General features: G+C 38.4%; 1 protein-coding gene across 11 annotated transcripts in view; it reads left to right on the top strand.

Annotated features, from left to right (window-relative positions):
• The window catches only part of CCDC170 (coiled-coil domain containing 170), a 49049-nt gene extending 28528 nt beyond the window's left edge, over positions 1 to 20521 (top strand). For 10 of the 11 annotated variants that reach the window (XM_068938699.1, XM_068938705.1, XM_068938706.1 and 7 more), the window contains 6 exons: positions 10 to 327; positions 6699 to 6899; positions 12852 to 13025; positions 14046 to 14288; positions 15129 to 15365; positions 19364 to 20521. In XM_068938699.1, the coding sequence (XP_068794800.1) occupies positions 10 to 327; positions 6699 to 6899; positions 12852 to 13025; positions 14046 to 14288; positions 15129 to 15365; positions 19364 to 19564 (1374 nt within the window). In that variant the 3' untranslated portion in view covers positions 19565 to 20521. The remainder of the gene's footprint in view (positions 1 to 9; positions 328 to 6698; positions 6900 to 12851; positions 13026 to 14045; positions 14289 to 15128; positions 15366 to 19363) is intronic. The other variant, XM_068938707.1, reaches the window with a different exon arrangement.
• The last annotated feature ends 5921 nt before the right edge of the window (positions 20522 to 26442 follow it).

The following is a 26442-nucleotide window of genomic DNA, read 5'->3' as shown; positions in this document are numbered from 1 at the left end:
ATGTCTTAGGACCTTGACAATGCTGTAATAGCAAGACAGAGTTTGGAAATGGAGATCAGTACCCTCCAAGACAAACTGACTGCTAACCAGAAAGCCTGGGAAGCCTCAAAGCAAGAACTGCACAATTTGAAGAGATCGTCCAGTGAGCTGAACGGAAGTTTGAAGAACAGCCTAGAAGAGGCCAGGACTGCTCAAAACTCTTTGGTTTCTTTTAAAGAGCAAATAGCTTCCCTACTCAGCAGTAGATCTTCAATAGTTAAACCTTCTGAGAAGGCCATTTTAGAGAGGATTCGAGAAATAAACTGCAAAGAGGAGAGTAAAGAAATAGTAAGTGAGCATTTACTGGATTTTCCCAATGTGTGTATTTATTTTCTTTTAGCTGTTTTCTATCTTATTTATCTATTTAAGCTTTGGTTCCTTCCACTTAGCTTTTGAAATTAGATATCTGCAATTTGCTTGTCTGTTTTGATATTATTAGGCCAAAAGCAATATATGTTTTATTACATAGGAGGAGATCAGAAATGAGATAAATAATAAATGCTGTTAACGAGAAAAGACAAGGAATGGTCTGCTGTTTAAAACGTTGAAACTTGGTTTCAGTGCTGCTTAGCAGACCTCAGAAGTGGCAGATGGTCACTATGATTTAGATGAACAAGTATGGATTTTCTGCTACACTAGTGACTTCAAGGACCGAACTATTTCTCGAAATTATGTCTCAAAGACATAACTGATGAGGTACACAGTTGTCTGGGGCAAATCCTTTCCCTAGAGTCCTCAAAGCCTGCACCTAGAAAAATGTTTTTACACTTCGAGTTAAACATTGTTGAAACCGTAGCTGTTCCGCATCCAGGAGAAAGGCAGTAGCAAGGCAGGTGAGTATTTTAATACCTTTGATTGAAGGGTTTTGACTGATTTTGCAAAGAAAGGGTATGTGCAGGTGGAGAAGAGACAGCTCAGAAGGGAGGTGAGTCAGTGTACTACATTAGGAGAGCAAATTAGGCTTTTTAGCACATTCTGAACAACATCTGCATTCAGCCCTGACTGACTGTTGGTCAGAGTAATGAAGTTTCTCTCCTGTTTATATGGACATATGTTCATTTTGTGAGCAGAGAGGACTGTTATTTAATTAAGAAGTGACATACAATCAAAAACTGTTTCTACTGAACTGCTAAAAAGCTTTTGTGTCCTTGCCAGATGTTAAGATTCTAGCATCTACCACAGATGTGATACTTTTTAAGTTAGCAAAAATTGTATGTTTTTTATTCTGTCCATGACTGAAAACGTCTCTTGCAAATAGCCGGATGCACTTTGATTAAATATTTTGTAAAAAACTTCAGCTCTCCTAAACCTTAGTTTGAGAGCCAGTGTGCCAAATTTCTATGAAAAGAGTCAAGCTTTGTGAAGAAGTTTAACATCTTTACAGTTTTGCTATAATATGTCATGAAATGTTGTTGTCAAAATCAAAATACTTCAAAATTGAAATCTAATGAGAGTTTTATGTGCATATGTGTTTGTGCTATTTGCTGTTTGGCATACAGTGCGCTTAGTTGAGATGTTGCTTGGTTTAAGAGCTGCTGAGAAAGGGAAAATTAAGTAGACTGGTAGTTTTTGGGCAAAAGGTTTTGCTGGGAAATGCTTTCAGGTGACCTACGTCTTTTGTAAGGCTCAGCTGAGGCTAAATTTGCTTACTACATTGAATAGCTGTTAGTTTCTTTGTTGATATACTACACGGTGCATATTTACATACTACTTGTTTCAGTTCTTATTGTTCCTGATTTTATTCCTTAATATTATTTACTCTGCTGGGTTGCCCACTTGATCGTTTTGCAGACTGCCAGTGTTGGAGAGATTCAAGCTCAGTCTTTATTTCATTGCAGATACAAATGTTTTTCCAATAGTTTGAGAGAAATGTGTCTAGTTCTCCAAGGAACAGAATTACTTTGAAAAGTCATATTCTGTTACATGGAACTGTTATGAACTATATAAATAATTAGCTATTCTTCCTGGACACGCACAGTAATAACCAGTTTTCAGTTTTTTCTAAACAACCAAGATTATTCCTATTTTAGAGGTAAAGAAACTGAAGTTTCAGAAAACGGTCAGTTTGTTCACAACAGGGTTATAATTCATTGATTTGGTTTCTATGCTCTAACCACTCTCTCCCCCAGAAAGACCTGTTGACCCTTAGCATTTTTTCAATAGCGTTTTTGCTATTGAAGTTAAATATATATGCTAAAAGAAAGCTTTTATTACTAAGACAGAGCAGGTGTCAGCTTCAACCTGATGTTGCCTAAATCTGTGCTGTGGAACTGAGATGCTGGTCTTGTGGTTGCCTTCTTTAGTTGGTTTATTTTTAAATAGTAGAGGGGCCATTTCAGGTATGTCCAGCATACTGTTGCTGCCTCTGCCAGCAAATACAACAATTGCCTGCTAATACATAAAGCAATATTCCCCAGAATGCTAGTCCATTCTCAAACAGTTTGTGGCTCAGGAAGTTCCTGAACATTAAATATTGTCTTTAAGTGTAATATTGCTTGGTGAATTTAGTCCTTGAAGTTGCATGCTGAAGTTTTGTGGATGATTGTATTTACCAAATATGTTAAGTGATGAAACTTTAGTGTTTTACTGCTACGACTCAAAGGTTTAGGAAAATTTGTCTGCATTGTCCTGAAGTGAACTATGTTACTAAAGCGTTGCTGGCATCTATTCTCAGAAGGGTTCCTATGTCAAGATTAAGGGCTTTGAAATAACTAAAATGCCAATATCATGCACTTAGGAGTTCATTTCTCATAGAACATAGAATGCATCATCCAAAAAGTTGTTTTATAGTGAACTGTCTTTCTTTCTGGAAATCAGAATTAGAAGCATTTTCTAAGACTCTAGTTACAGAGAAAATATGTGTCGGTCCTACCTTCTTGATCAGAGTCCCATTGCAACTTTTGGTGAATTTCTTTGCACGACTTGGATATAATATTCTATTTTAGGATACGTACACTTTACCATCGGTCAGTCATGAAAAGGATTAATTGTCTTCAGATACTTCTTAGGGGAAAAGATTCCTCATTGACTTTTCAGTAAACTCTCAAGCCTGATGTAAATGAGAGTTATAAATTTCTTGTCAGAGTAAATCAGCCTGTGCTGTTGCTGATGCCCAGGCTAGCTTGTTTCAGATAAGGCACTTGGCGGCTGAAATCTAGAAGTAATGCCAAGACAGCTAGATGTGAATGCAACAGCCAAGTGCCTTTCTGTTGGAAGTTAAAAATCTGCTAATGAATCACCAGTATAGGGAAGGAGGATTACAGTCGAGGCTGTCCTCTGCCTGAGTATGCATTGCTTCATTTCGCTCATGGTGCTGCTGCAAGCAACTTGCCTTGCTAACTGCATTGGCACGTGCAAGGGAAAAAAAAGCACAGTGCAAGAATTTGGGAGAAAAAGGACTTTACCTTCTCCAATTGGCCCTTTGATGCCTTCTCTGAACAGTTTTTGTTTTTTCTTTTTTAAGTTGTTTTCTCTGCTGCTACTCTGGGAGTTTAGTTTATAGTATCATCCTGACAGAGCTCAAGAACTCAGCTGCCACCAGCTAAATGTTCGCCTTTACATCAGAGTCCTGTTAGTTATATTTGGCTTATGTCTGCACATGCACCTGTTAAACAGAGCTGTGAGAAGTTTAAACTTAAAAGTGCGCGTGAGAAAGGCATTCAATGCTTTCAGTGACAGTGTAAGTAAGATAAGAATGCTTTTGAAGATTTGATGCCCTAATTGTCGTGCTTTTAGTATCTGAAGGGCATCTGAATGGCCTGCATGTTAGCCGTTACCATTACCAAAAATTGTAAGTTTATTCCAAAAAATCCAGCATTTACAGTGACGATGTCCGGTGACAGATATTATATTGCAGGATTAAGATACTGCTTTGGATTACTGTCCTAAAAATCGTTTCAGCAGTTATAAGATGATGTGTATCGTCTGAATAAGCTTGGACAGCTATTGGGCGTTTTTATCATTTTTTATTTATAAAATGTCAGAAGGGTACATGGGACCCGGAGTTTAAGGCAAGCAAATGCTAACAGTTCACGCAAAGCGCAGCCACAGTATGAGGTCTGCGAGTTCAGTCCTTTCTGTTTGACAAGTTTAAGCAGATTTGTTGCAGCAGATTAAATTATAGCTGAAACTGTTCTTTCTCCTGACTACCTGCCCATCTGACCTGAGATAGGAACAGCTGATCTGATCATAAATTATCTTAATTGTATCAATTTTTCACCATGTATATTGATATAACAGACTCCTAAATGCCAAAATTGATTAGGCTCTACTACTGCTCCCATTGAAATCTCCTACTGCTCTTTTTGACAAAATTCTCAGTGATTTTAATTGTGATGGCATTAACGCTTATTTAATTTTAGGATCTATCTGCTTTTTGTTTTCTCCCACAAAAGAGCTCTATACCGTGGAATCAAGGTTGTTTTGTTGTGTCCATGCATAAGTTTGTGTGCATTTTGCAACTTGCAGTCCATCTGCATAACATTTTGAGGTAGGCAGATGATGCTGCATGTTTTTTTTTTTTATTTCCAAACAAAAGAACAAGTGGAAAATAATTTGACAAATGTTAAATGTTGATATAGGAAGAGTAATACAGATACTGACTTAGGGCTTACCAGTGACCAAAAAAAGCAAACAGCATGTGAGGAATTATTAGAAAAAGAGCAGAGAAGAAAATGAAAGCGGTAAGTATGCCATGATATAAATCCATGATGCTGCTGCATTCTGAATACCACATGTAGTTAAGATAATCTCATCCGCCCACAAAAGCCTTTAAAAAGGACAAGGAAAGGCTGTGAGAGTGTCTAGAGGCTTCCATGCAAGAAAAACTCGATAGACCAAGAAATTTTCAGCTTGGAACAGTGAGTGGGATGGCAGTAAAGCAAAATACAGCTACAAGGTATAAGGACGGTGATAAGAGCAGTGGCAGCTCTAATGTTTTCCAGCTAGTGAGGATCTAAAGTTTTTGTACTAGGTGCACATGTGTGTGCGTACAAAACAGAGGAAGTTTAACATAACATCATACAAAACGAGAACAGTGCAACTTATTGATGCTATTGTATTTGGAGTATTTGGAATTTCTTATAACACAAGAAATAAGTGGCATCCAAGCAAATTTTCAGGTAGGCACTTATTTTTTTTTTTTTTTTAAAAAAAACACGCTGCTCCACTGCACCGCATAAGTCCTTGGCACGAGAAGTTACGGAGTTCAGAACTGCAGGACCAAAAATATGTCCTTAATAAGCAATTGGCTAAAGGCATGGATAATAAGGTGCAAGTCTATTTCAGGAAATCCCTAAGTTGTTGGTTGTTCATAAGCTGAGGAGGAAATCCAGTCCTGGATGCTCTTAAAGACAAATTAACACCTTGATGATTTTGGGATCTCACTTTCTATGATGGTTTATGGTATGTTTATGGTCTTTGGAAGCATGTAAAAACCCCATACAGCTGGACTAACTGTAGAGCCGCTGTGCAGCCTGATAAAGGTTTTCTGTGTTCTCTGACAACACCATATCTGTGTTGGCCCAAGTTACTGAAAACTATGTTTTCTACTGAGTGATATATATGATGCAGAAAGGCATAAGATGTGTGTGTGGATTCCTATGGTTTTATTATGATTTAGTATTTTCCACCACTGTACAAGCAACAGTAATTTGTCAGTGTTTTTCAGGCAGTTTTGGTGTAAACTATTGTTTGTATTTAATTGTGATCGAAGTTGGAAACCTTTATATGTCATTAAAATTAATGGAATTTTGCATGCTTATCGTTCATTTTATTAACATGAGGCAAACAGATGTTTAAAATGAAGAGACTGTTTGGAGAGGAGTAACTGAAAACTGAGTTACAAATGCATTATCCAACCAAATAATTGTATGACAGAAAGAACAGGAGAGAGGGAAAGAGGGAAGCAAGCAACTTTTTGAATAGAAATAACAATTCAGTATTTGGCAGTGGTATAATCAGATGTTGTTAAGCATTAATTTATAAATAGTTTACTATTTAAAATCCCTTACATTGTACACAAGTTGCAAAGTTAACCATTTGGAGCTAAAACTGTTTTCAGAATCTTCATATAGTTTCTTGTTATAAGATTTTTATCCTTTTAGCCTTCCAGAAAAAAATGTTTAGCAAAATATTTTAGTTAAGTGCCCTTAAAAAACATGTTAACAGTTGGGATGGACTCCCCTGAGACTTAGTTATTCTTATCTAAGTTCTCATCTACATATTGTATTGTATTTTCTAAAATGCTCTCATCTATTTTTTCCACTCTACTTCATGATAGACTGGAGATCATATGGCCCTTTTTTAAAGGAAGCTAGTTGACTGCCAGGTATTACTGGCTGGCTAATGTCGTTGGAATGTTTATGTCTAAGTTAGTTTATATTGAAATAGTTATTTAAAGATACATGCTCCTTTTACTTGATTGACTCATCTTGGATATGGTTTCTGTTGCTCAATTTTTATTGGGTGTCTCACATGTAGCCACTTCTGCCGTTTTCTCTTGGTGGCTACAATAGTTTTTTCTTTTCTTGCCTTTTCACATTTATGTGTTTTAAAGTGAGATTTTTTTTTACCCTCTTTTTAATAATTTGACAATAAATCTTTCATCTCTTTCCAGCATTTCTGCACCAACCTAACCCCTTCATTTGTTTGCTCCCTAGATGGTATCTCAGTTTGAAACGCAAATAGCTAAATTGACTGAAGCTTTGGAAAATCAGACCACGTTGTACCAGGAAGCTCTGGAGAGGAGCAGGAAAGCTGAGAAACTATCTGAGACTTTCCAGGATGAACTGAAACATTTGGAAGAGGAATTGCTGTCTGGAGATATAATGCAAGATGGTTTGAAGCTTGAGAAACAAAAAGTAGTTGCATAAGTTATTTACTTTTGTATAAACGTTAGTAAAGCCAGGGAGATAGTTAATTGTATTGCATTGATCAGCTTGAGTATTTCAGTACTGCAAGTAATGTGAATTAGCAAAGTAAAGCACATGTGGCTTAGTAATATCTTTCCTTTGACTAACAAATTTAGTTGGAAAAGGTAGGTAAGCTTCTGATTTCAAAGTCCATTTAATGTGAAAAAAGAGATATAAGAGTCTCTGAATCAGGAGTCCTTCAAGGATTCTCTGATCTCAAAGCTACTCCGTTTTCCTCTAGCATATTATTTGGTGCACAGTATCTCAAGGTCCTGCAGTTCTTGATTCTTTTATAGCCTTAGACCATTGTGGCTATGAAGATTGTTCTGTTAACAGTGTGAATGATCACACTCTTGTTTTGGACTAGATCTACGTTTTAAGAATTTGAAAAATGACATAATACCTGGAAAACTAAACCAGCCATCCAGTACAGTTAAGAAAGGCAAAGCAGATGGTGGGTGATAGCATATTGTGAAGCCAAGATCAGTGCTTCAGTGAACAATTGTTGAATTTGCAAAGAACCAACAATTTGATACTACTTTATATTTTTTATGCTTGTCTGTAATACAGCAACTTTTATGAATAAAGCATCAGCCACCCTGGGAGCAAACAGGAAATGGAATTTCTTCCTCTGTGAAGAACGTATAGCCTTAGTTTCTTATTTTCTCTCTAGATGTTGCTGCAATAAAGAGATCTTTGCTGTTCTTTTCTGTTAATGAACACCACCAGTGCTTACTTCTGCTGCTGTTGTTTTTAACTTTTTGAACTGGAAGGAGTGTGAAACAAAAAAAGATTCTTGCCACTTTTATCGTTGTGGGCTCAAGCTACAGTTATGGAACTGACCAGGAGGTTTTTATTTTTTCATTTGTGATTTTCCTCTGTTGTTCCTTTGAAAAGATTATGAGCAGCAACAGAAATGCCAGTTGCCTTCAGTTTCAGTTTATGCTCTCTTAGAGATATAAGAGAAAATAGATAAAGCTAATCTAAAATTCACCACAATGTATAGAGAAATTCTCAGCAGCGCACAAATTCCTTGGGGTAAATCACATAGCTGAAATATTTCTATAAAATGGTACAGTTTGTTCCACAGAGACAGAAAGGGGGAGAAAAAGAAGAGATTTGCACTGTATATAGCAGGGTGTTGCCATACTCTTGGTATAAGCTCAGGAAGAAATGAGAGGCAGATTTGCTGAATGTATCTGGGGAAAGGTGGGGGGGAAAAAACAGAGGGGACATAACACAGTAAGAAAACACTGCGTTCTCCAGCACACAAGGAGTAGGACTTGGTGTCAATGATTTGTTACTCAGCTAACAGAAGCAGTGAACAGATGCAGCAGTTTGTGCAGAAGGGTGCAAGAAGGCCCTTTCGTCTCCGGTCTTAGTAGTGTATACTTCTTCAAATATGGGTTTGACACACCACAGAGCACATTCCCTGGTAACTCTTGGAGTCACTGTGTCAGCTGTATCAGAGGCTTCCACCCAGATAGACCTTCTGAGAGTGGATGTAGCTCTGCAGGGAGTGTCTGGGACTTTTCTGTGAAGCTGAGGCTGACAGTGACAGTCATCTTTTCTGCAGAAGGTGTGCTGTCGTTGATGAGTTGTGTCGCGAGGTCAAGGAGTTTACAGAAGGACGTAAGCAGGCCACAGCCTGCATCTGTGCATCTGTGAAGATGAGCAACAGATAGATAGGATAGTCTCAGAGACTCTACACATTCTCAGACCCTCATTGCAATGGAGATGCAGGTGGACTCTGTGCCATGTGAAACAGAAAGCTGTAAGTCTGTAGAAGATAAAGGCTGGAAACTGGTCACTTCTCATATAAGGAGAAGGGCTCTTGCTCCTCCTGAAGACTTGCAGTTGATGAAAAGGTTTGGTGCCCTACAAGCTGAGGAAGAGCTGGGCATGGCTTCAAGCTGATGGAACCTGTGCCATGCAGGATCACCCGGAAGAAGCAGCTAGTGATTGTTGTGGGTGACTTCCTGCCGCATGGGACAGAGGCATCTGATCCGACCTGATCACTTGTCTAGAGAGGTTTGTTGCCTGCCAGGGGCTCAAATACGAGATGTCATGGAAAGACTGCCGAGGCTTGTCCACACATCCGACTATTACCCCCTGCTGCTCTTCCACGAGGGCAACTTGGAAACTATCAAATGGGATTTCGGCGCTCTGGAGATGGTGGTCAAGGGTCTGAGGGCCCAGCTCATCTTCTCCTCGATCCTCTCAGTTAGGGGGAAGGATGAGAGGAGGAGTAGATGGATTCTCCAAGTAAACTGGCTGCGCAGCTTGTGTTGGCAACAGGGTTTTGGTTTCTATGACTGTGGGACCCTGTTTGAAGATTGGCAACTGATTGGGAGAGATGGGATCTACCTCACTTAAACAGGACACATGCATCTTTGCCAACAGGCTGGCCAACCTGTTAAGGAGAGTTTTAAACGAGGAAAGATGGAGAAAGGGGAGAGTTATAGAGGCGACCCAGAGAGCAAAACAGGGCTTAAGTGGGGATACCTCCAGCAAGTGCATGCAGCCAAAGAAGTGTCTACAAGACATGACTATGGGGTCATGTCTATGTCCTCTTGCACCTCTCCTGGGAGATTGGCATGCTCAAATACCTCTCTGAAGTGCCTGTGTACCAATGTATGCAGTATGGGGAATAAACAGGAAGAATCAGAGATCTGTGTGCGGTTGCAGGGCTATGAACTCCTTGCAATTACAGTGCAGTGGGATAGCTTCCGTGACTGGAATGCTGTCATGAATGGCTACATGTTTTTTAGGAAAGACAGGCCAGGAAGGCAAGGTGGTGGAGTTGCCCTTTATGTGAGAGAGCACCTGGAATAAATGGAGCTCTGCCTAGGGGTGGATGATGAGCGGGTCGAGAGCTTATGGGTAAGGATTAAAGGGCAGACTAACATGGGTGACACTGTTATGGGTGTTTGCTACAGGCCAGCTGATCAGGAAGAGTAAATAGATGGACAGCTGGAAGTAGCCTCATGATCACAGGACCTGGTTCTCATGGGGGACTTCAGCCACCCTGACATCTGCTGGAGGGATAACACAGCAAGGCACAAGCAATGTAGGAGGTTCTTGGAAAGCACTGATGATAACTTTCTGACACAGGTGATGGAGGAGCTAATGAGGAGAGGTGTGCTGCTGGATCTTGTACTAACAAACAAGGAAGCACTGGTTGGAGAGTGAAGGTTGGGGGCAGCCTTGGCTGCAGTAACCATGAGATGGTGGAGTTCAGGATCCTACGAGGAGGAAACAGGGCAATAAGTATGATCACAACCCTGGACTTCAGGAGAGCTAACTTTGGAGAGCTATCTTCAGGGACCTTCTTGGAAGAATCCCATGGGATTGGGCCCTAGAAGGGAGAGGAATCCAAGAGAACTGATTAATATTCAAGGGTCACTTCCTCCAGGTTCAAGAACGGTGCATGCCTATGAGCAAGAAGTTGAGCAAAGGGAGCAGGAGACCTGCATGGATGGACAAAGAACTCCTAATAGAACTCAGGCATAAGCAGGAAACATGCAGGAGGAGGAAGCAGGGACAGGCCACTTGGGATGAATATAGGGATGTAGTCAGAGTATGCAGGGATGCGACGAGGAAGGCCAAAGCCCATTTGGAATTAAATTTGGCTAGGGATGTCAAGGACAAGAAGAAGGGCTTCTTCAAATACGTCGTTAACGAAAGGAAGACTAGGGAAAACGTGGGCCCGCTGCTGAATGGGGCAGGGACCTTGGCGAAAGAGGACACAGAGAAGGCAGAGATACTGAGTGCCTTATTTGCTTCAGTCTTTACTGCTAAGGCCAGTGCTCAGGAACCCCTAACCCTGGAGACCAGGAAAAAAGTCTGGAGAAAGAAAGACTTTCCCATGGTTGAGGAGGATTGGGTTAGAAATCATTTAGGCAAGCTTGACGCACACAGGTCCGTGGGCCCTGACGGGATGCACCCACGAGTGCTGAGGGAGCTGGTGGACATCATTGCTAGGCCACTCTCAATCATCTTTGAGAGGTCATGGTGATCAGGAGAGGTACCTGAGGACTGGAAGAAAGCCAATGTCACCCCGGTCTTCAAAAAGGGCAAGAAGGAGGAGCCAGGGAGCCAGGGAACTTGCCCCACTCCCTGGAAAAGTGATGGAGCAGCTCATCCTAGAGGCCATCTCTAAGCATGTGGAGGACCAGAAGGTGATCAGGAGTAGTCAGCATGGATTCACCCAAGGGAAATCATGTTTAACCAACCTGATAGCCTTCTATGATGGGACAACAACTGGCTGGGTAGATGAGGGGAGAGCAGTGGATGTTGCCTACCTGGACTTCAGCAAGGCTTTTGACACTGTCTCCCAAAACTTCCTCACAGGCAAGCTCAGGAAGCCTGGAGGAGTGAACAGTGAGGTGAATTGAGAACTGGCTGAATAGCAGAGCTCAGAGGGTTGTGATCAGCAGCACAGAGTCAAGTTGCTAGCGGTGTCCCCCGGGGTCAATCCTGGGTCCAGTCTTGTTCCATGTATTCATCAATGACCTGGAGGAAGGGACAGAGTGCACCCTCAGCAGGTTTCCTGATGATACTAAACTGGGGGGAGTGGCTGATACACCAGAGGGACCATGCCATTCAGAGGGACCTTGACTGGCGGGAGACGTGGGCAGAGAGGAACCTCATGAAATTCAACAAAGGCAAGTGCAGGGTCCTGCACCTGGGGAGGAATAACGCCACGCACCAGGACAGCCTAGGGGCTGACCTGCTGCAGAGCAGCTCTGCAGAGAAAGACGTGGGAGTCTTGGTGGACAGCAAGTTGACCACGAGTCAGCAACGTGCCCTTGTGGCCAAGAAGGCCAATGGGATCCTGGGTTGCATTAGGAAGAGCGTTGTGTGAGAGCACAGCAACAACCAGTTCCAGTGCAAAGGAAAAACAGGAAGGGTAATAAAATCTCAGCATATTTGCATCAAGAACTCCTTAAATTATCCAAAAATCAGAAAGAAATTGTATAAATGCAGAAGTACATGGGTAAAGATGAGTATAGAGGAATGGCACGTGTATACAGATAAAAATCACGTCAGGATGCAAAATGAATGAAAGCTATAAAAACAGGGACAGTAGAAAAAGATTAAACAAATATATCAGAAGTAAGAGAAAATGAAAGCAAATATGGTTCTTAATGAAAAGGAGAACTTTGGTTTTCACAAAAGATGCTTAACTGTGACCAGGGAAATAATGCAATTTTTAAAGGGCTAACAAGACAGGAAAAATATTATTGGGTATGTTGTATGTATTCAGATCAGTACACTAGATGAAATTCATGTTAGAGCAATTAAAATAATCTTTGGAGCAATTTCTAATAGCCGTTATGTCTAGAATTTGCTCTTCTGAGGAAGGGCAAAATACTGACCATATCAGCGTTCCTGTGTCTCTTCATACCACATTGCATCTCTTCTGGCATCCCTGGTATCATTTTTGTCTGTGTTAATTAGCCAGAGCTCCCAGCAGTGGGCAGGCATTTCCAGTTAAATGAGAAGACTGTGTGGCTGGCCTTTCTTCCTCCTCCCTGCCAGTGCCTGGTCACGTAGAACAGCAGAGCCACAGAAAGGAACTGTAGTCAGAAGAAGACAAAGACATATACCTAGCATCTCTCTTGCTGTCAGCAAGCGACAAGCTGGTCTTGCGAAGAAGATAAATACAGTAGGTCCAGGGACTTATGAAAAAAATAAACGTTGATTGAAAAAAGATGAGAATTTGCAATTTCATCAGGAGCGTATATTATAAATATATCCTTTCAGTGCCTCACTTCTTGTGGATAATGACCTTTGGCTCTATTAGTTGATTGCCAGTGTAGTGGGAATTGCTTTAAATTACACTATGGGACTTTTAATGAAGTTTTATTATTCTTTTCTCATTTTTTCACATCTTAGTATCTGAAATTTCTGGAACAACTTAATGAGAAGATGAAACTGGACAGTGTAGCAGCAGATGTTGGATTTGATATGAATGTGGATGCGATTCTAGCTCGTGTAGAGCAGTTAGTGAAACTGGAAGGTGATGCAGTGATTGAAAATAAGACCGTTGCATATAGCCTAAGAAGAAAGGTAGGCAAAAAAGATGTATTCTTACTGTTTGTTTCAAAGATAACATTGTTGTGGCTATATTTCTATGATAGCTTGCTAGAGGCAGAAGCCTGGGGCCTAATTATCTAAAGAGAAGATAGTAAGCACATTTGCAAACTGTGTAACCAAACTGCATATTAAAACAATTAAAACCACCGGTCTGTTAATACATGATACTGCTTTTCACAACTTCTTCAAAAAATATAGTTATAGTATGCATATTTATATCTGTATATATGTCTACTTTTTAATACACATTTATAATTTTTTAAAGAATTACAATATTTAAATCTAGAAGGATCTACTGTGAAGGAGGACATCTCACATCAGCTTCTCCAGAAACTAGTCAAATATAGGTTGCACCTCACTAAGGATTTCAACGTTTCCAACAAGAACTGTGCCCCTTTAGGTATCTTGATAATCTGTGCAAGTTGGGGTCAGACACCCCTCAGTCATCCTGCAATGACAAAGTGTCTTGTTAGGTTTACCAGAATGGTTTAGAGATTAGAATTTTAGGATCACCTAAGGTTTAAAATCACACTGTAGATTTTGTGAGAGTAACTGCTTAGAGAGATGGGACTATCTTAAGCTATAGCTACTTAAACCAGTCTGCTTAATAAATTTGTCTCTAACCTCTTGCATTTAAAAAGTGTCTTATATCTGAGACAATCTCAGATATTACGTTATACACAAGTATTTATATTCTAATAGGGTGGGAGTCTATATGTAAATCCACTCTAAAAGGTGGTATACAGACTTAAGGATGGAGAAGTACAGTGACAAGACGTATCAAGTTAGTGTGTCTGTACACACACTGTATGTATATAGTTTGTATATGTATATACATATGCATATGTGTATATCGCTTTACTTAGTTTTCAAAAGAGGATTAGGAGTTCAGATGAAACCTGGAACAAGGTAAATAAATGTACATAACAATCTGTGCAGAACCGTTGTCTTTTGCAAATACTGGTTTAAATGTCCTTGTGGTTTTAAAACTAGTTGAAGACTCAAAAAGAAAAACTTGAAAGTAAAGAGTTGCACATGAACCTTTTGAGGCAAAAAATATCCCAGCTGGAAGAAGAGAAGCAAGTAAGGACAGTCCTAGCTGTGGAGCGGGATGAGGCTAATCTCACCATCAGAAAGTTACATAAGGTGATAGAGAGGTTACAGCAGCAGCTTGATCTGGCAAGGAAAGCTAATACTGATCTCAAAGCCAAGCTGTCTGAAACCAATGAACTCAAGGTGAGTTAAAAGGTTGCATTTGTGCTTCCAACCATTTTTCTATCCCAGTTGAATACAGCTGAAGTTCATTTACAATAAAATTGTTAATGGAGAACTGCTCAAATGCATCTAGGTTGGGAAACATATATTATTACCATGTTTTGGATATTTTGCAGTCTGTCTTGGTACACTAAATAGCACTTGTAAAGCACAAAGTAAATCTTCAAATTTACAAGAAAAATGTGATCCCTTATTCTCCTCTCACTATGGCTGTAATTTTGTATTTTCTTATACATAACTCACAGAAAATCTATTCCAATTAATGGTGGGGGGGAGAGGGTTTTTTCACATAAAATAGGCAAGATGCTAAATTTTCATTGTTTTTGTGTTTTATTACCTTGCGGCAGTAAAAACTGTTTTAACTCAGATGGAAACAACTAGTTTGCAATCACTGATAGCTTACAACCACTGGATCTAGGGAAGGTTGATTTTATGTGACTTTGTGTCTTATGGCTGATTGCTTGACGTAGGTAAGTAGGTGCTAGTTCCAACAGAAGGATTTTCTCTGGCAAAACATTTGGCAACTCTCATGTTGATTTTCTAGTGGCTATTAGAGAATGAACTCACATTGCAGGCTTTTGTACGTTCAGGAGAAAATTAACTGTCTTTGAAACAATAGTCTTTCTGTTAATTCAGGTGAAATTGGCCAATATGGCTTAACAACTTTTCAGTTCACACACATGTGTGATTTCATCAAGAATCCATAAGAAACCACATTAAAATGTGTTCTTAATTAGCCATTTTTATTATTTATTCTTCTTAGATGAAAATGTGTGAAGGATTTAACATTTATTATTGTAGATCAAAACTCTGGAGCAGAACAGAACAATAGAAGAACTTAATAAGTCTCAAGGCAAATTGCAAAGAATGAAAGAAAAGGCTGAGAAACAACTTACCTCTGTCAAATCGGAACTTCATTTAAAGGAGCATGAAGCTAATGAAGATAAAGAAAAGGCCAAAAATATGTTAGAAGCAGTTACTAGTGAAATGAAGGTGCTTAAAACAACCCTTGCAGAAGTAGGAAAAAGAGAGAGACAGGTAGGTATATACTTGCTTGACAAGCGCTAAGTGTCATTCAGAACATAAGAATGTGATATAGGTAGAGCAGCTATCCAGCTGTGTTTAAAACTTGTGTGAACATTCATAAATGAGGAAATATTAGCTCAGACTTGTGAGCAAAAGCAGCAGTTGTGACTCTGAGAGGTAAATCTCTTCTTCAAGTTATACATGCAAGAGAATAAAAGATAAATCTACGTCTTGTTTTATTTGTGCACTACAACATATTCAATTTACATCCCAATTTGAAGAAGATGGATAAAAATTCTTTAGAATCCTAGTTTTTTTTTTAAGGTATATTTTTTCATATATCTTAAAGGCAAAACTAACTTACATGTTACCATGCATAGGCCATAAATTCAGAGAATGTGTTTCTGGGTTAATAATTACGTTAACTTATAATTCACCAGAGTCCACAATCATCAGCATCACAGGAACCTTTTGAGTGGTGGCAGGTGAAACTATACTGCTAAACTGGGAGAAAAGCTGTTTGTAAAACCTAAGTCTTGTGCTCCTGCAGTGCAAATTAACAGTAATGTCATTTTGCTAATATGAGAATTTCCAGAGGTATTCACAGCATACTGTCCTGGATCTTAACAGTTTACTTAACAAAAATGTTGCCTTAAGATAACCCTGGTATTGTTATATCAGAGAATTCATTCTAAAATATTTCTTTCATTAATAAATGCATGAATTTTTTCCTGGATTCTCCTGAACTATTGCCTGAGGAGAATCCTCATCCTCAACTAAATGTAATCCTTCACCTGCTTTGGAACTGCTCATTCTTCTCTCTCTGGGAAGCTAAACAGGAACAATATTTTCTGTCTCTCTGTAAGTGGTAGTGTATGCAGATGTTACATATTTCTCTATGCATTGATCTATATATTTAATTGAATATCAATTCAGTCACATACATTTGTGTGTGTGTGTGTATGCATGCTAAGAAAACTATTAGAAACTGAAATTGTCATTATCTAATGGAATTGTTGATGTGGATAGGCTGACAGCTTGTACAAGCGTTTGCAAATTTTTTCCTTTGTTATAAGGATTTTCTTCAGTCCTAGTTTCCTTTTTTTTCTGACAGAATGTGACACCCTTCTACTATCCTGTAGGTGCAAGGTGAAAATAAAATGTAGCATCCCTTTCCCCCTCCTCCCCCCAGTCTTGGGTTAATGTCCTCAGTTGCATTCATCTTTTCTTCTTCTCCTCTTTTACTTCAGATACTTTTGCTCACTGGAGATGAGAAGCAAAGAAAATCTAGCATGAATGTTTACCTCCACAGCAAATATTTCATTTTAAGTCTTTATTGATGTTTGTCTTTTATTATTTCTTTCCTTCATTTCAAATTGTGACTGGCTTAGAAATGTTAACTGCTATTAAAGAAAGCCTTAAGTAGAGGATTATGTGGTACTTCTATTAGCTTGTAGTGTTTCAGCAGAACTATTGTGTTCTTGATATCTATGCTGCATTGTTTTTAAAGCTGGAATAAAGTTTTCATCTAATTTTTTTTCTAGGTCCTTAAATGTTTTAGTACAAAATTTTAAAAGGTGTTTGTGATGTGCATACAGTACTGTGCTTAGGAATATAGACATGCATTTTACCTCATGTGAGGCATACCATAGAATTCTAAAAATAGTCCAATGTATATATTTTGTTGCTTTTGTTTGGATTTTTTAGAACTCAGGTTGATGTTCCCTGGCTTGGCGTTTTTGCATCCACGAGTGATCGTGCTCTTCAGTTTATATAGAAAGAGTATTTCCCTTTGTAGTCAAAACTTTTTCTGCCTTTTCTTTGAACCACAGCTTTGTCTGTACTGTACTTTATCTGCCACAATGTAATAATCAGAAAAGTTGCTTTGTCTAAATGTTATTCCCTTACAGTGGAAAAACAATCCTCAATTTAAAATTCATAAAAGTGGATGGCTTAACGGATTTCTTTAAGGGCTGTGTGCATTTTCCCATTTAGGCTACTTGCTGATGAATATTACTGAATATATTTATATTATATATTCATATATTGAAAATATTTATTGTCCAGTCAATATAGCTATGACCTGCTCTTTCTGTGAGAAGTGGAGTGAGATGATTCCATGTATCTTTTGATTTGCATCTATTCCCTCTGGCAAAATTCTGCCAACTCATTAATCAGTGTCAGTACATCACATAAAAATATGACTGTAGTTCAGCTGGGTATACTCACCATTGCCCTAATTAAGTTGAAGAGCCGAGAATAGCAAAGATAAGGTATCAGTTTGGTTAACCGGACAGACAGACACCTTATGGGAGTCTAATAAATCCAAAGACTGGATCTTTACAAGTGGAGTGCCTTGTTGGGGTTGTTGGGTTTTTTTAACATAAAAGATGCATGTAAACAAATTCCAGGTCTCCTGCCTGTTCAATCTGTCTGTAATCCAGATGTTTAAAAAAACTTTAGCTTCCACTACGTTGTACTTTTCTAGCATACTGCCAGAGCATCACATCAGGCTACAGGCATACTGCCAGAGCGTCACGCCAGCATCTACAGGCTTGGTGCTGGCACTGAAGAGAATATATGGGAACTTGGATTTTTTGGTGTTACACTGTGTTACAGCATTTCATCCAAGGCATTGTGCTGGCTTAATAAGACAAAGAGCTGGGGCTGAATTCTCAAACTCCTTCAGTGCCAAATACTGTTTTGGTTTCCGTATTTCTTTTTCTGAACTGGTATTAGATTTCATACTGGGGTAAAGCAAACTGTCTCTGACAAAGTCTTGGCATTGGGACCTTGCTTCAGGATCTTGCTTCAGGATCTGGCCTTCATGTTGTAGAGGTTTTTGCTACTTGCTTGCAATATGATATAATTGCCTTGGAATTCTGCACAGTGTTCTTGGGGATGACCATGTATTTTAGGGGTGCTTTATCTCTGTTCTTACTCCTCCTTACCCATAACTGTCAGCGTTGAGTGCAGTGAGTGCTACCACACCAGAACGTGAGTCTGGCTTCTTGATGGTTTGTGAAGTTTCTGTTAGCGTGCGATCTCTGTCAGGCTTGGGATATGAGACCTTGAAGTACAAATAGGTAGCAGCACAAGACAATTTTATTTAATAGGAACCTTTTCCTGTTTTAACTATGTGCTGGTGATAAGGAGCATTAAGGCATTGGTTGTTTGGGCAGTGTAATGCATTATTCATTTAGGATGTATTTAAATTTAACTGACAGGACCTACATCTTGGGCTGAGGAGAGCAGATTAAGGTTCATGTTCATCTTGTCTCAAGTTTTTAATCTAGTTACTGGCAGGGTGACTAGTGATGGCAATTATTTGTGGATGTCTGCCCATTTGGAATTTCAAAGAGAAAAATGGTTTCTTTAAGCACTTTGCCAAATAACCTTCATATAATATATTTTCAGCAGCTCCTCATAGAAGCAAAATGAGTGTTTCTGAGATTCTTGTCTGAATCTTGGCTGCATCCTGATTCCAAGTCAAAGGAAGACCCAGGGATGTGCCATCCCCCCACCTTTCCTCTCACTTCCTCCTCCTGCCTTGGTTTCCCTGAGCAAGTGTAGGTTCAAGGGGAGCCGTGGCAGGCAGCGGTCAGGACGAGCACCTTAGCATGTGCCTGCCAGTGTTTCCAGTTGTCTATATAGTTGGCAGACGTCCAAGTCAAGTACAACTCCACTTCCCATCTTCTCCTCAGCTTTCACTGTTAACTCGGGTGGAAAGGTCTGCTTGTGATGAATACTGAGGAACATTTCAAATTGTGAGGAAAAATTCCAAAATCCTTACCATCCCAGCTTTTTACTTGCTTTGTTGTTTGAAGTATGCCCCAAAAGGCTCTGTCTCCGTCCTCTTCAGTATTAAGCAATGGCAGAAATCCTTATATTTTGTGCTGCTAATACAAATGCTTGTATCTGTATGTATGAGTGCGTGTATATGTTTTTCCAGGCATTTCTTTTGCTTGATATTTAACTTATTAATAGTTCTTTTTTGTTTGCTCTTGCAGTTGACAGACTTCCGAGAGGTGGTCTCACGGATGCTGGGCCTCGATATTAGTAGCCTAGCTCTTCCTGACTATGAAATCATCACGCGTCTTGAACGGTTGATCCACTCTCATCAGCACCATTTTTTCCCATGTGTCTGCCTCAAAGACGTGGCAAGGGGACAAGATGAACACTCAGAAGGAAAAATACAGCTTCTTCACTGAAATACACATTTTGCAAGGAAACAGAACCAAATGAAATTTTCTTTTGTCTTGCCACATTTACTAGACATGCATAGAAAACATTTATTTCTGTTCCCTGCTCTACAGATATTTACTTGAGCTGATTTTTAGTGTTTCTGCAGGGACTCTGAGTTGAATGGACAGTGTGAAGCCAATGGCCTGGAGATAGCAAACTGAAAAAAATCCCTGGGCAGCTTAATATTTCAGCTACGAAAATGATAGGCAATAAGTGAGCAATATATAGCGCTCCAGTTTCAATGCAGAGGCATGGAAGGCATGGGCCACCCAAGATCACCTTACAGTTTTAGGAAATATTCTCTAAGGAATGTCAGCTTCAGTGAATTCCTTATGCTTTTACCCTGAGTGATAGTGAAGAAATAAAGTGGGGATGGTCTCTTTCTTTTTCTCTTGCAAAAGGAGGCTCTCAGTGCATTTTTATGCATAAGAATTTCAGCTTCAAGCCAGTTGGTTGGAAATTAGCCAGAAGACTACCAAAGTTGTGGAACAAGTAATTCTTTTCTTCTTTATTTTCTTTAGTCTACTACTGTGCCAAAACAAAAAATTATACTTTTTCAGCAAAAGCTCTTTCACAGTCATATGCCACGAGATAGATATATTTGGTAGAATCGCATGTTGCCCTTGGTTGTGATGCCTTGGAAGCTTTTATTTTAATTGCTATGTTCCCTGGGCGATTACTCCTTAGGCAAAATAAGTTGTGCTTCTTCTGAATTAATAAAAAGCTGTATAAAAACCTTAATCCACTACTGAAAATAGTTGAATAACAGAATTCTTCAATTTCAGAATTCCTAAAGCAATGATGATGATGTCCAGAAATACCTTTTAATCACAAAAGCTGTGTCTATCACCCTTTCTGTGTCATGTTAAGCTTCATGATTGTTTAAAAAATTGGAACAATAAATCTGTTTTAATAGTACAACATGATTCTGTGCTTTTAGTTGTCTCTTTCCATTATATATTTCATGTGGATGTATAGAACAATAAAGAAGACTTACCTATATCTTTAGGAGCTTTGTGGGCTTTCAACAGTTTCTCCACAAGTAGTACCCCACTCATTAAAACTGAGCAATCTATTTTAAGAAAAAATCAGACTTTTTCAAGAAAGTATGATAATTTCGATATCTAGTTTTGGACTGAGAGCATTACAGATTGGTTTTATTTTGCTTTCCTCTGAAGTATCATTGCTAAGCGGGTTGTTCATAAGAAATACCAAGCTTTTGCAAGATTAGTGGTCTGAGAAGATGTTAAATCATATATTTCTATGTTTCAGTGCTGCTCAGATTAAAATCAATTTCCTGTTTTGTTTTGTGAAGTAGCACTGTTTTTCAGGTAGAGTTTAATTAATAGAATTCATATTAAATCATATAGACTTAAACTTAGGGAAGCACCACACTTTCAAAGTAAAATAGCAGATTGAAATGCAAATATTTTCTAGGCATGATATATTGGTTGGGAATTTGAAGAGGGGAAAAGGATGTAATAATTTGCTAATTCTTCAAGAGATGATACAAATAATTTCAGCTTGCATTTTGCTGATTCTATAGGTATGTATGCCAGCAGAATTCTTTCCAACTGATTAGTGTTAGCGCTTCTTTCCTCTTCTGCCTGAATTATAAGTGAAAAACAAAAACAAGTTTCTTCATCCACGTTAATAAATACTATACAAAGCACCGTTTACTATACATTATGAACACTGAATTAAACAAACTACATTAAGAAATTAGGTCCACTCAGTCCAGATACTAAATTATAACTTTAAGAAATAATCTCTGAGAGTTCAAAACATTAAGTAAGTTTGTATATTTTGCCATATTTTATGGATAAATTGGATGATTTTCTAATGTCTGCAAAGGGACTTAAAATCTGCGTTCCTGCATCTGGCCACCCTGTGATCAGCCATGGAACCAGCAGTGAAGCTGCAGCCCTGTAGAAGGACTACATCAGGGGAGTCAGGCTTTTACAACAAATTGATAGTAAAGCTCGCTGACTGTCTTGTGTGTTAAGCCAACAGTGAGTAGAATAAGGATTTTCTAATGTTGATTTTGCCTCCCCCCCCCAACACATGGATCCACAGTTTATAAAATATTAATGCTAATATCATTTGCCAAGGAATATGAACTCTTAGCTGGCTGTTAATAATCCCTGTATTTGCTTTTCTTTTGGAAGAGTACCGATATCTTTGTTCTCCTAGCCAAAGAAAATAACAACAACAAAAAAAAGTAAAACGGTAGTTTGACATGAACAAAGTTCAGGTGATTTTTTACTCATGCAATTAACTCTCGAACAAAGTTTAAACTGACTTGCAGTCTTTTTTTTAAGTTTTTTTCATATGGTGTTGAACTTCATTTTCTTCTTTTTGCACAGGGAAAACTGGCTTAGTTAAAAAAAAATTGAAGAGCATTTAAACCAAGATGCATTCAGTAGAGGACAGATTTGATAGAAACCTCTCCAGAGTATTAAGACTGTGTCTACAGACACCCCTCTGAGTAGGTCATTATTTTTACTGGGTTGGTTTGTATTAATAAAAGGTATGGAATTAAGGGTTTGCTGCTCTATTCTCAATTACTCTTTTATTGTGGTGAAGGATTCTTGTCTTACCAACAAAATGCATTAGAAAAATCGTAATATATGTGGAATCATAGAGTGGTGCTGTTAACAGACTAGATTTTTACTCCAAATAATAGCTAAATCAATTCCAATCACGTCCAAAGAAGACAACTACTTTAATCCAGATTGGCAATGTTAGAAAAGACAAAATTCACGGAACAAAAATATTGCAGTTATAGCTATTGAAATGAAATAATTTACATGCCATAAGTATTTGTGCTAATAAAATCACAATGGAAAAGACATAATGAGTGTTATGATATTATAATAAGTATATTAAAATATATAATACTGAACATTTTGACTAGATAACATGTTGTCAATAATATATTCTTCAAAACACAGGAATTAAGGCAGTAGAACCATGATTCATCAAAGAAATTAAGTGCAAAACACCTAAATCCTTTTCTGAATTAGAATCTGGAAGAATAAAGAGAGGTCACAAAATATTACTTCTCACCTTATGTTGCTCCAGAGTTTTTGTTCTTATTGTATAAAGCAGTTTGCTTTTTTAAATAATATCATGCACAATCCATACTTTCTTAGAAATGAAGGTGAACAAAAATAATTACTTGAGCTGTCCAGTTAATGAATAATTGTGTAAATTAAGATGCAGGGGGAAATATAAATGACTCAAATCATAATAGGTGTTAAATAAAAAAGCAGTTGAGGGATCAGGCACATTTCTAAAAAAAAAGACAGAGTTTACAGAAAGACTACTTTTCTGTATTCACCAAAACTTTTTCATATGAAATAAAGGTATTTGTCACTTTGCAGATGCTGACCATTTCTGTTGCCCATCTAAAGAAAAGGAAGTGTAAAATAAAATGAAGTAATATGAATTGGCAGAAAAAGGGTCTCTGATATCAGTGAAGCACAGAAAACAAAATTAATGCTTCATTTAAAATTAGTTACCTAGGTGGAAAACAGGAAAATTGGTAGTTTGCCAGAATGTAAGCCGGAAAGCATGTTCAAACATAATCATTTTCAAATGGAAGATTGCAGATTGCTTTGTTCTTTTGTCATAACAAGTAAGAATCCTACATAGGAGGGTTTTTTTTTTTTTTTGTCTGGAAGAAAAGGAGGATGAGCTTATTAAACTACTCATAATTATTTGGGAATAACCGAGTCAGAAGTAAAAGATATATGAAACAAGACAAGATAATTTGCCTAAAAAAGAAAAAAAAGTTTTCTCTGGTAGCTTTAAACAACAGCTAATGAGCCATGAGGCAAAGAAGAACACTTCTTTTGAGAAGACAATAAATAAAGTAGTTGATACTTTTTTAAAAGAGCTTTTTCCTGTGATCATTAATTACACATTAAATTTAGTAAGTAGGAGAAATTAAAAAAAAGTGATCACAATGAAAAGAAATGCGGTCCAAGCTATTCTATCTCAAGTGGTCCCAGTTAGAGAGATCAATTGTCAAACGCCTTTTGGTAACCCTGGAAATGCACCTATAGACCACGAAGTCTAACCACGTTGGGAGTGGGAGCTGAATAGTGTTAGGCCCCTGTGTATGTGTATGTTTTTATTATATAATTTTTTCTAAAATGGAGTTTTAATTTACTGAGTGAGGAAGATGAGTGTTTGTACCATTTATTTTACTATCAGTATCATTTTAAAATAAGCTATTGGATGTAATTTAGTTTGGAAAGGAACCTTGACCTACAAAATATTCCTGTTACCGCACCTTAGTAGTAACTAGTAAAAGCTACTGAAGGCATTAAGAGGCCTCAATTCGTTCCTGAAGAATAAGCTTTCCGCTCCCAAAATCATTAATGTCTACTTAGGGCAGTTATTCCTGATAGCCAATCTCTGTGTTACACTAGGTAAGCAGCGGTGTAGGACTGGAGCCTGCAGCTAAGGTCTGCCTTGGTCTGGGCTGCATGTCTGAATGTGCTTGCGGTTGATGTGTGAAGCCTGTCTCCCCGCCTGCTTCCGTGTGCCCTCCTCAACCATAACTCTGGGCAACTGGGATACTGTGCTGTGCTTCAGATTGTATACTGTAAGCTCTCATTACAAAAAAATATGCCCAGTGCTCTTTTCAGATGGTTTTCTGGAGCTGTTGGGATGGAAGCAGTAAGCATGCTCTCGTGTGGGGAGGAGACAGGGTAGAAAGCTTTTGGTGGCTCTGAAGGGATCCTAGGAACCAGCCAGCATGTGCCAGGTGTGTGACCGCAAGGGTGCAGCTATGTTACTGCTGCTTCACGGTAGCAGAGTAGGAGTTGCAAGAAGAAAAAGGAGCAGTATGAGGATCAAATGATGGCAGCAGACAAACTAGAAGTAGTGTGGCAGGTGCAGATATTTGTGAAACAAACAGCTAACAGTTTATAACATGAGTACTATGGCATTTATGTAGTTGAAGAAACTGCTGGTTTTGGCATAAAAGTTCCTCATAGTTTTCCTCGGAGATTGGTCCAAGCCAGGCTGCACAGGGTTGTGCAGAGAAAAGTGCAAGACTAGTACTGAGATTATCACAATAGTATTCAATGCCTAATCTTTTAAATAAAGTTTGGTATTATATGTATTTAAAATAATGCTTCTAATATGGTGTCACTATGCTGTGTGACACCATGAGCTAGGTTTAGCAACCTTGGAAGATATGAATTGAAAATGGTTGAATGAAGGATACGCAATAATGCTGGGGAGTTTCCAGCAGGAATGAAGAAGAGAGATAGTGAGGCACATATACGTCTTTAGGTATTTAAATGTGGGCATGTACCAACCGCATTTAGCTGCCTGGTAAGTTTGTGGAAGGAGGTGGGAATAGCAAGTATTTGAGATACATCTCACAAAGTTGTGATGTTAAAATGGATTGACTTCAAATGGTTAAAAATGTACTCAAAGATATTTTTGTAATATTTCTTGTATTTATAAAATGGATGAAGCCATTGCATTTGTATGTCAGTCAGCAATTCCTGGCTTTTTGGTTCATGTTTAGGATTTAAAAAAAAATTTGTATTAAAAATAGTTATTACAATAACGATTAGATAAACTGTAACCTGATCAGGAAAACCCAGGAGTAAAAAACATAAATTCTGGTAAATTTTCACTTAATAATATTTGCTATATGTTAAGCTTCTAATACAAGTGTGTATCTGACTGGTGTCTACTGAAGTGGTAAAGGATGGGTGATTTAATTTTCTGCAGTACCTAATAGGAATTACTTGGTCGCCACTAATCCATATGATACTATATCTTGCCCTGATATAAGCTACATTCCCTTTTCTATTCCTAACAACTACTTCTCCCTCGGCTCAGTGGTTCAAGATAGCAGGTCATAGAGAGCACAGGATTTTAAAAAGAACAAATATTTGAAAAAGCAGACAGTAAAGATGGATTTGGGCAAATGACCTAAACAGAAAATAATGGAGTAAGCTCAGAGTAGGGCAGAATAATTCTTTGATGATAAATGTACATCTTATCTGCAACGCTATAAACTTCTCCTGCCCGATGGGCTTTGGGATGGAAACAAGAGGAGCTGGTTGCACTTGGAAATCTGCCCTTGATGCAGAGAGAAAAGCGATGCTAGAGTAGGAAGGAGGGCTAGTGAACTGTGAAACTGTGGAATTGCTTCCCGATGCTTATTGAATCTAAAAGGATAAGCTTCCTTTAAGTTTCATGAAGCTCTAGAAATGAGAACAACTGGATTGCTGCTTAGATCTCTAGTGTTCCCTACTGTTCCATACATAAAATGCCTGCACCACCAAGTGACAGAGAACCAATAATCTCCCAGTAAGGATAATATTTCTTTTACAGCAGCTCTTTTTTCTTAAACAGTGTGCTGTAAAGTACTGTTAACACATTTCTTTATAATGACTTCCTGGCCTAGAAATCAAAGAAGAGGTTATATTCCTCCCCAAATGTTTTCTCTGTGGTTTTCCTAAGACATTATTGATTGGTTTGAGAGTTCAGTGTGTATCCTTTTCTACAGCACTAGTAGCATTGCCTATAACTAAGCAGTCAGATGCTTCCCTTTATAAAACTTTCCTGTTATTTATGTGCAATATGGGCAAAATTTCCATGCCAGCTGCCTGCTTCAGCCAGAATTTATTCATTTGAAAATTCAAATCAAAATAGTTCAGACATTCCTAAGAATAAGACTAATGACAAATCCGTAATTCTACTTATATCTACCAACAAATATGACAACATGGAGGAATTCAGCTCAGAGCAAAAACTGACTTTCTTTATAATGATTGTTCCTGGCTGCTGTGGGCCAAGATAAAAATTT

Source organism: Struthio camelus, chromosome 3, assembly GCF_040807025.1.
Source record: "Struthio camelus isolate bStrCam1 chromosome 3, bStrCam1.hap1, whole genome shotgun sequence".
Taxonomy (NCBI): Eukaryota; Metazoa; Chordata; class Aves; order Struthioniformes; family Struthionidae; genus Struthio; species Struthio camelus.
Note: the sequence above shows the minus strand (reverse complement) of the source record. Positions and strands in the feature narration are given on the sequence as shown.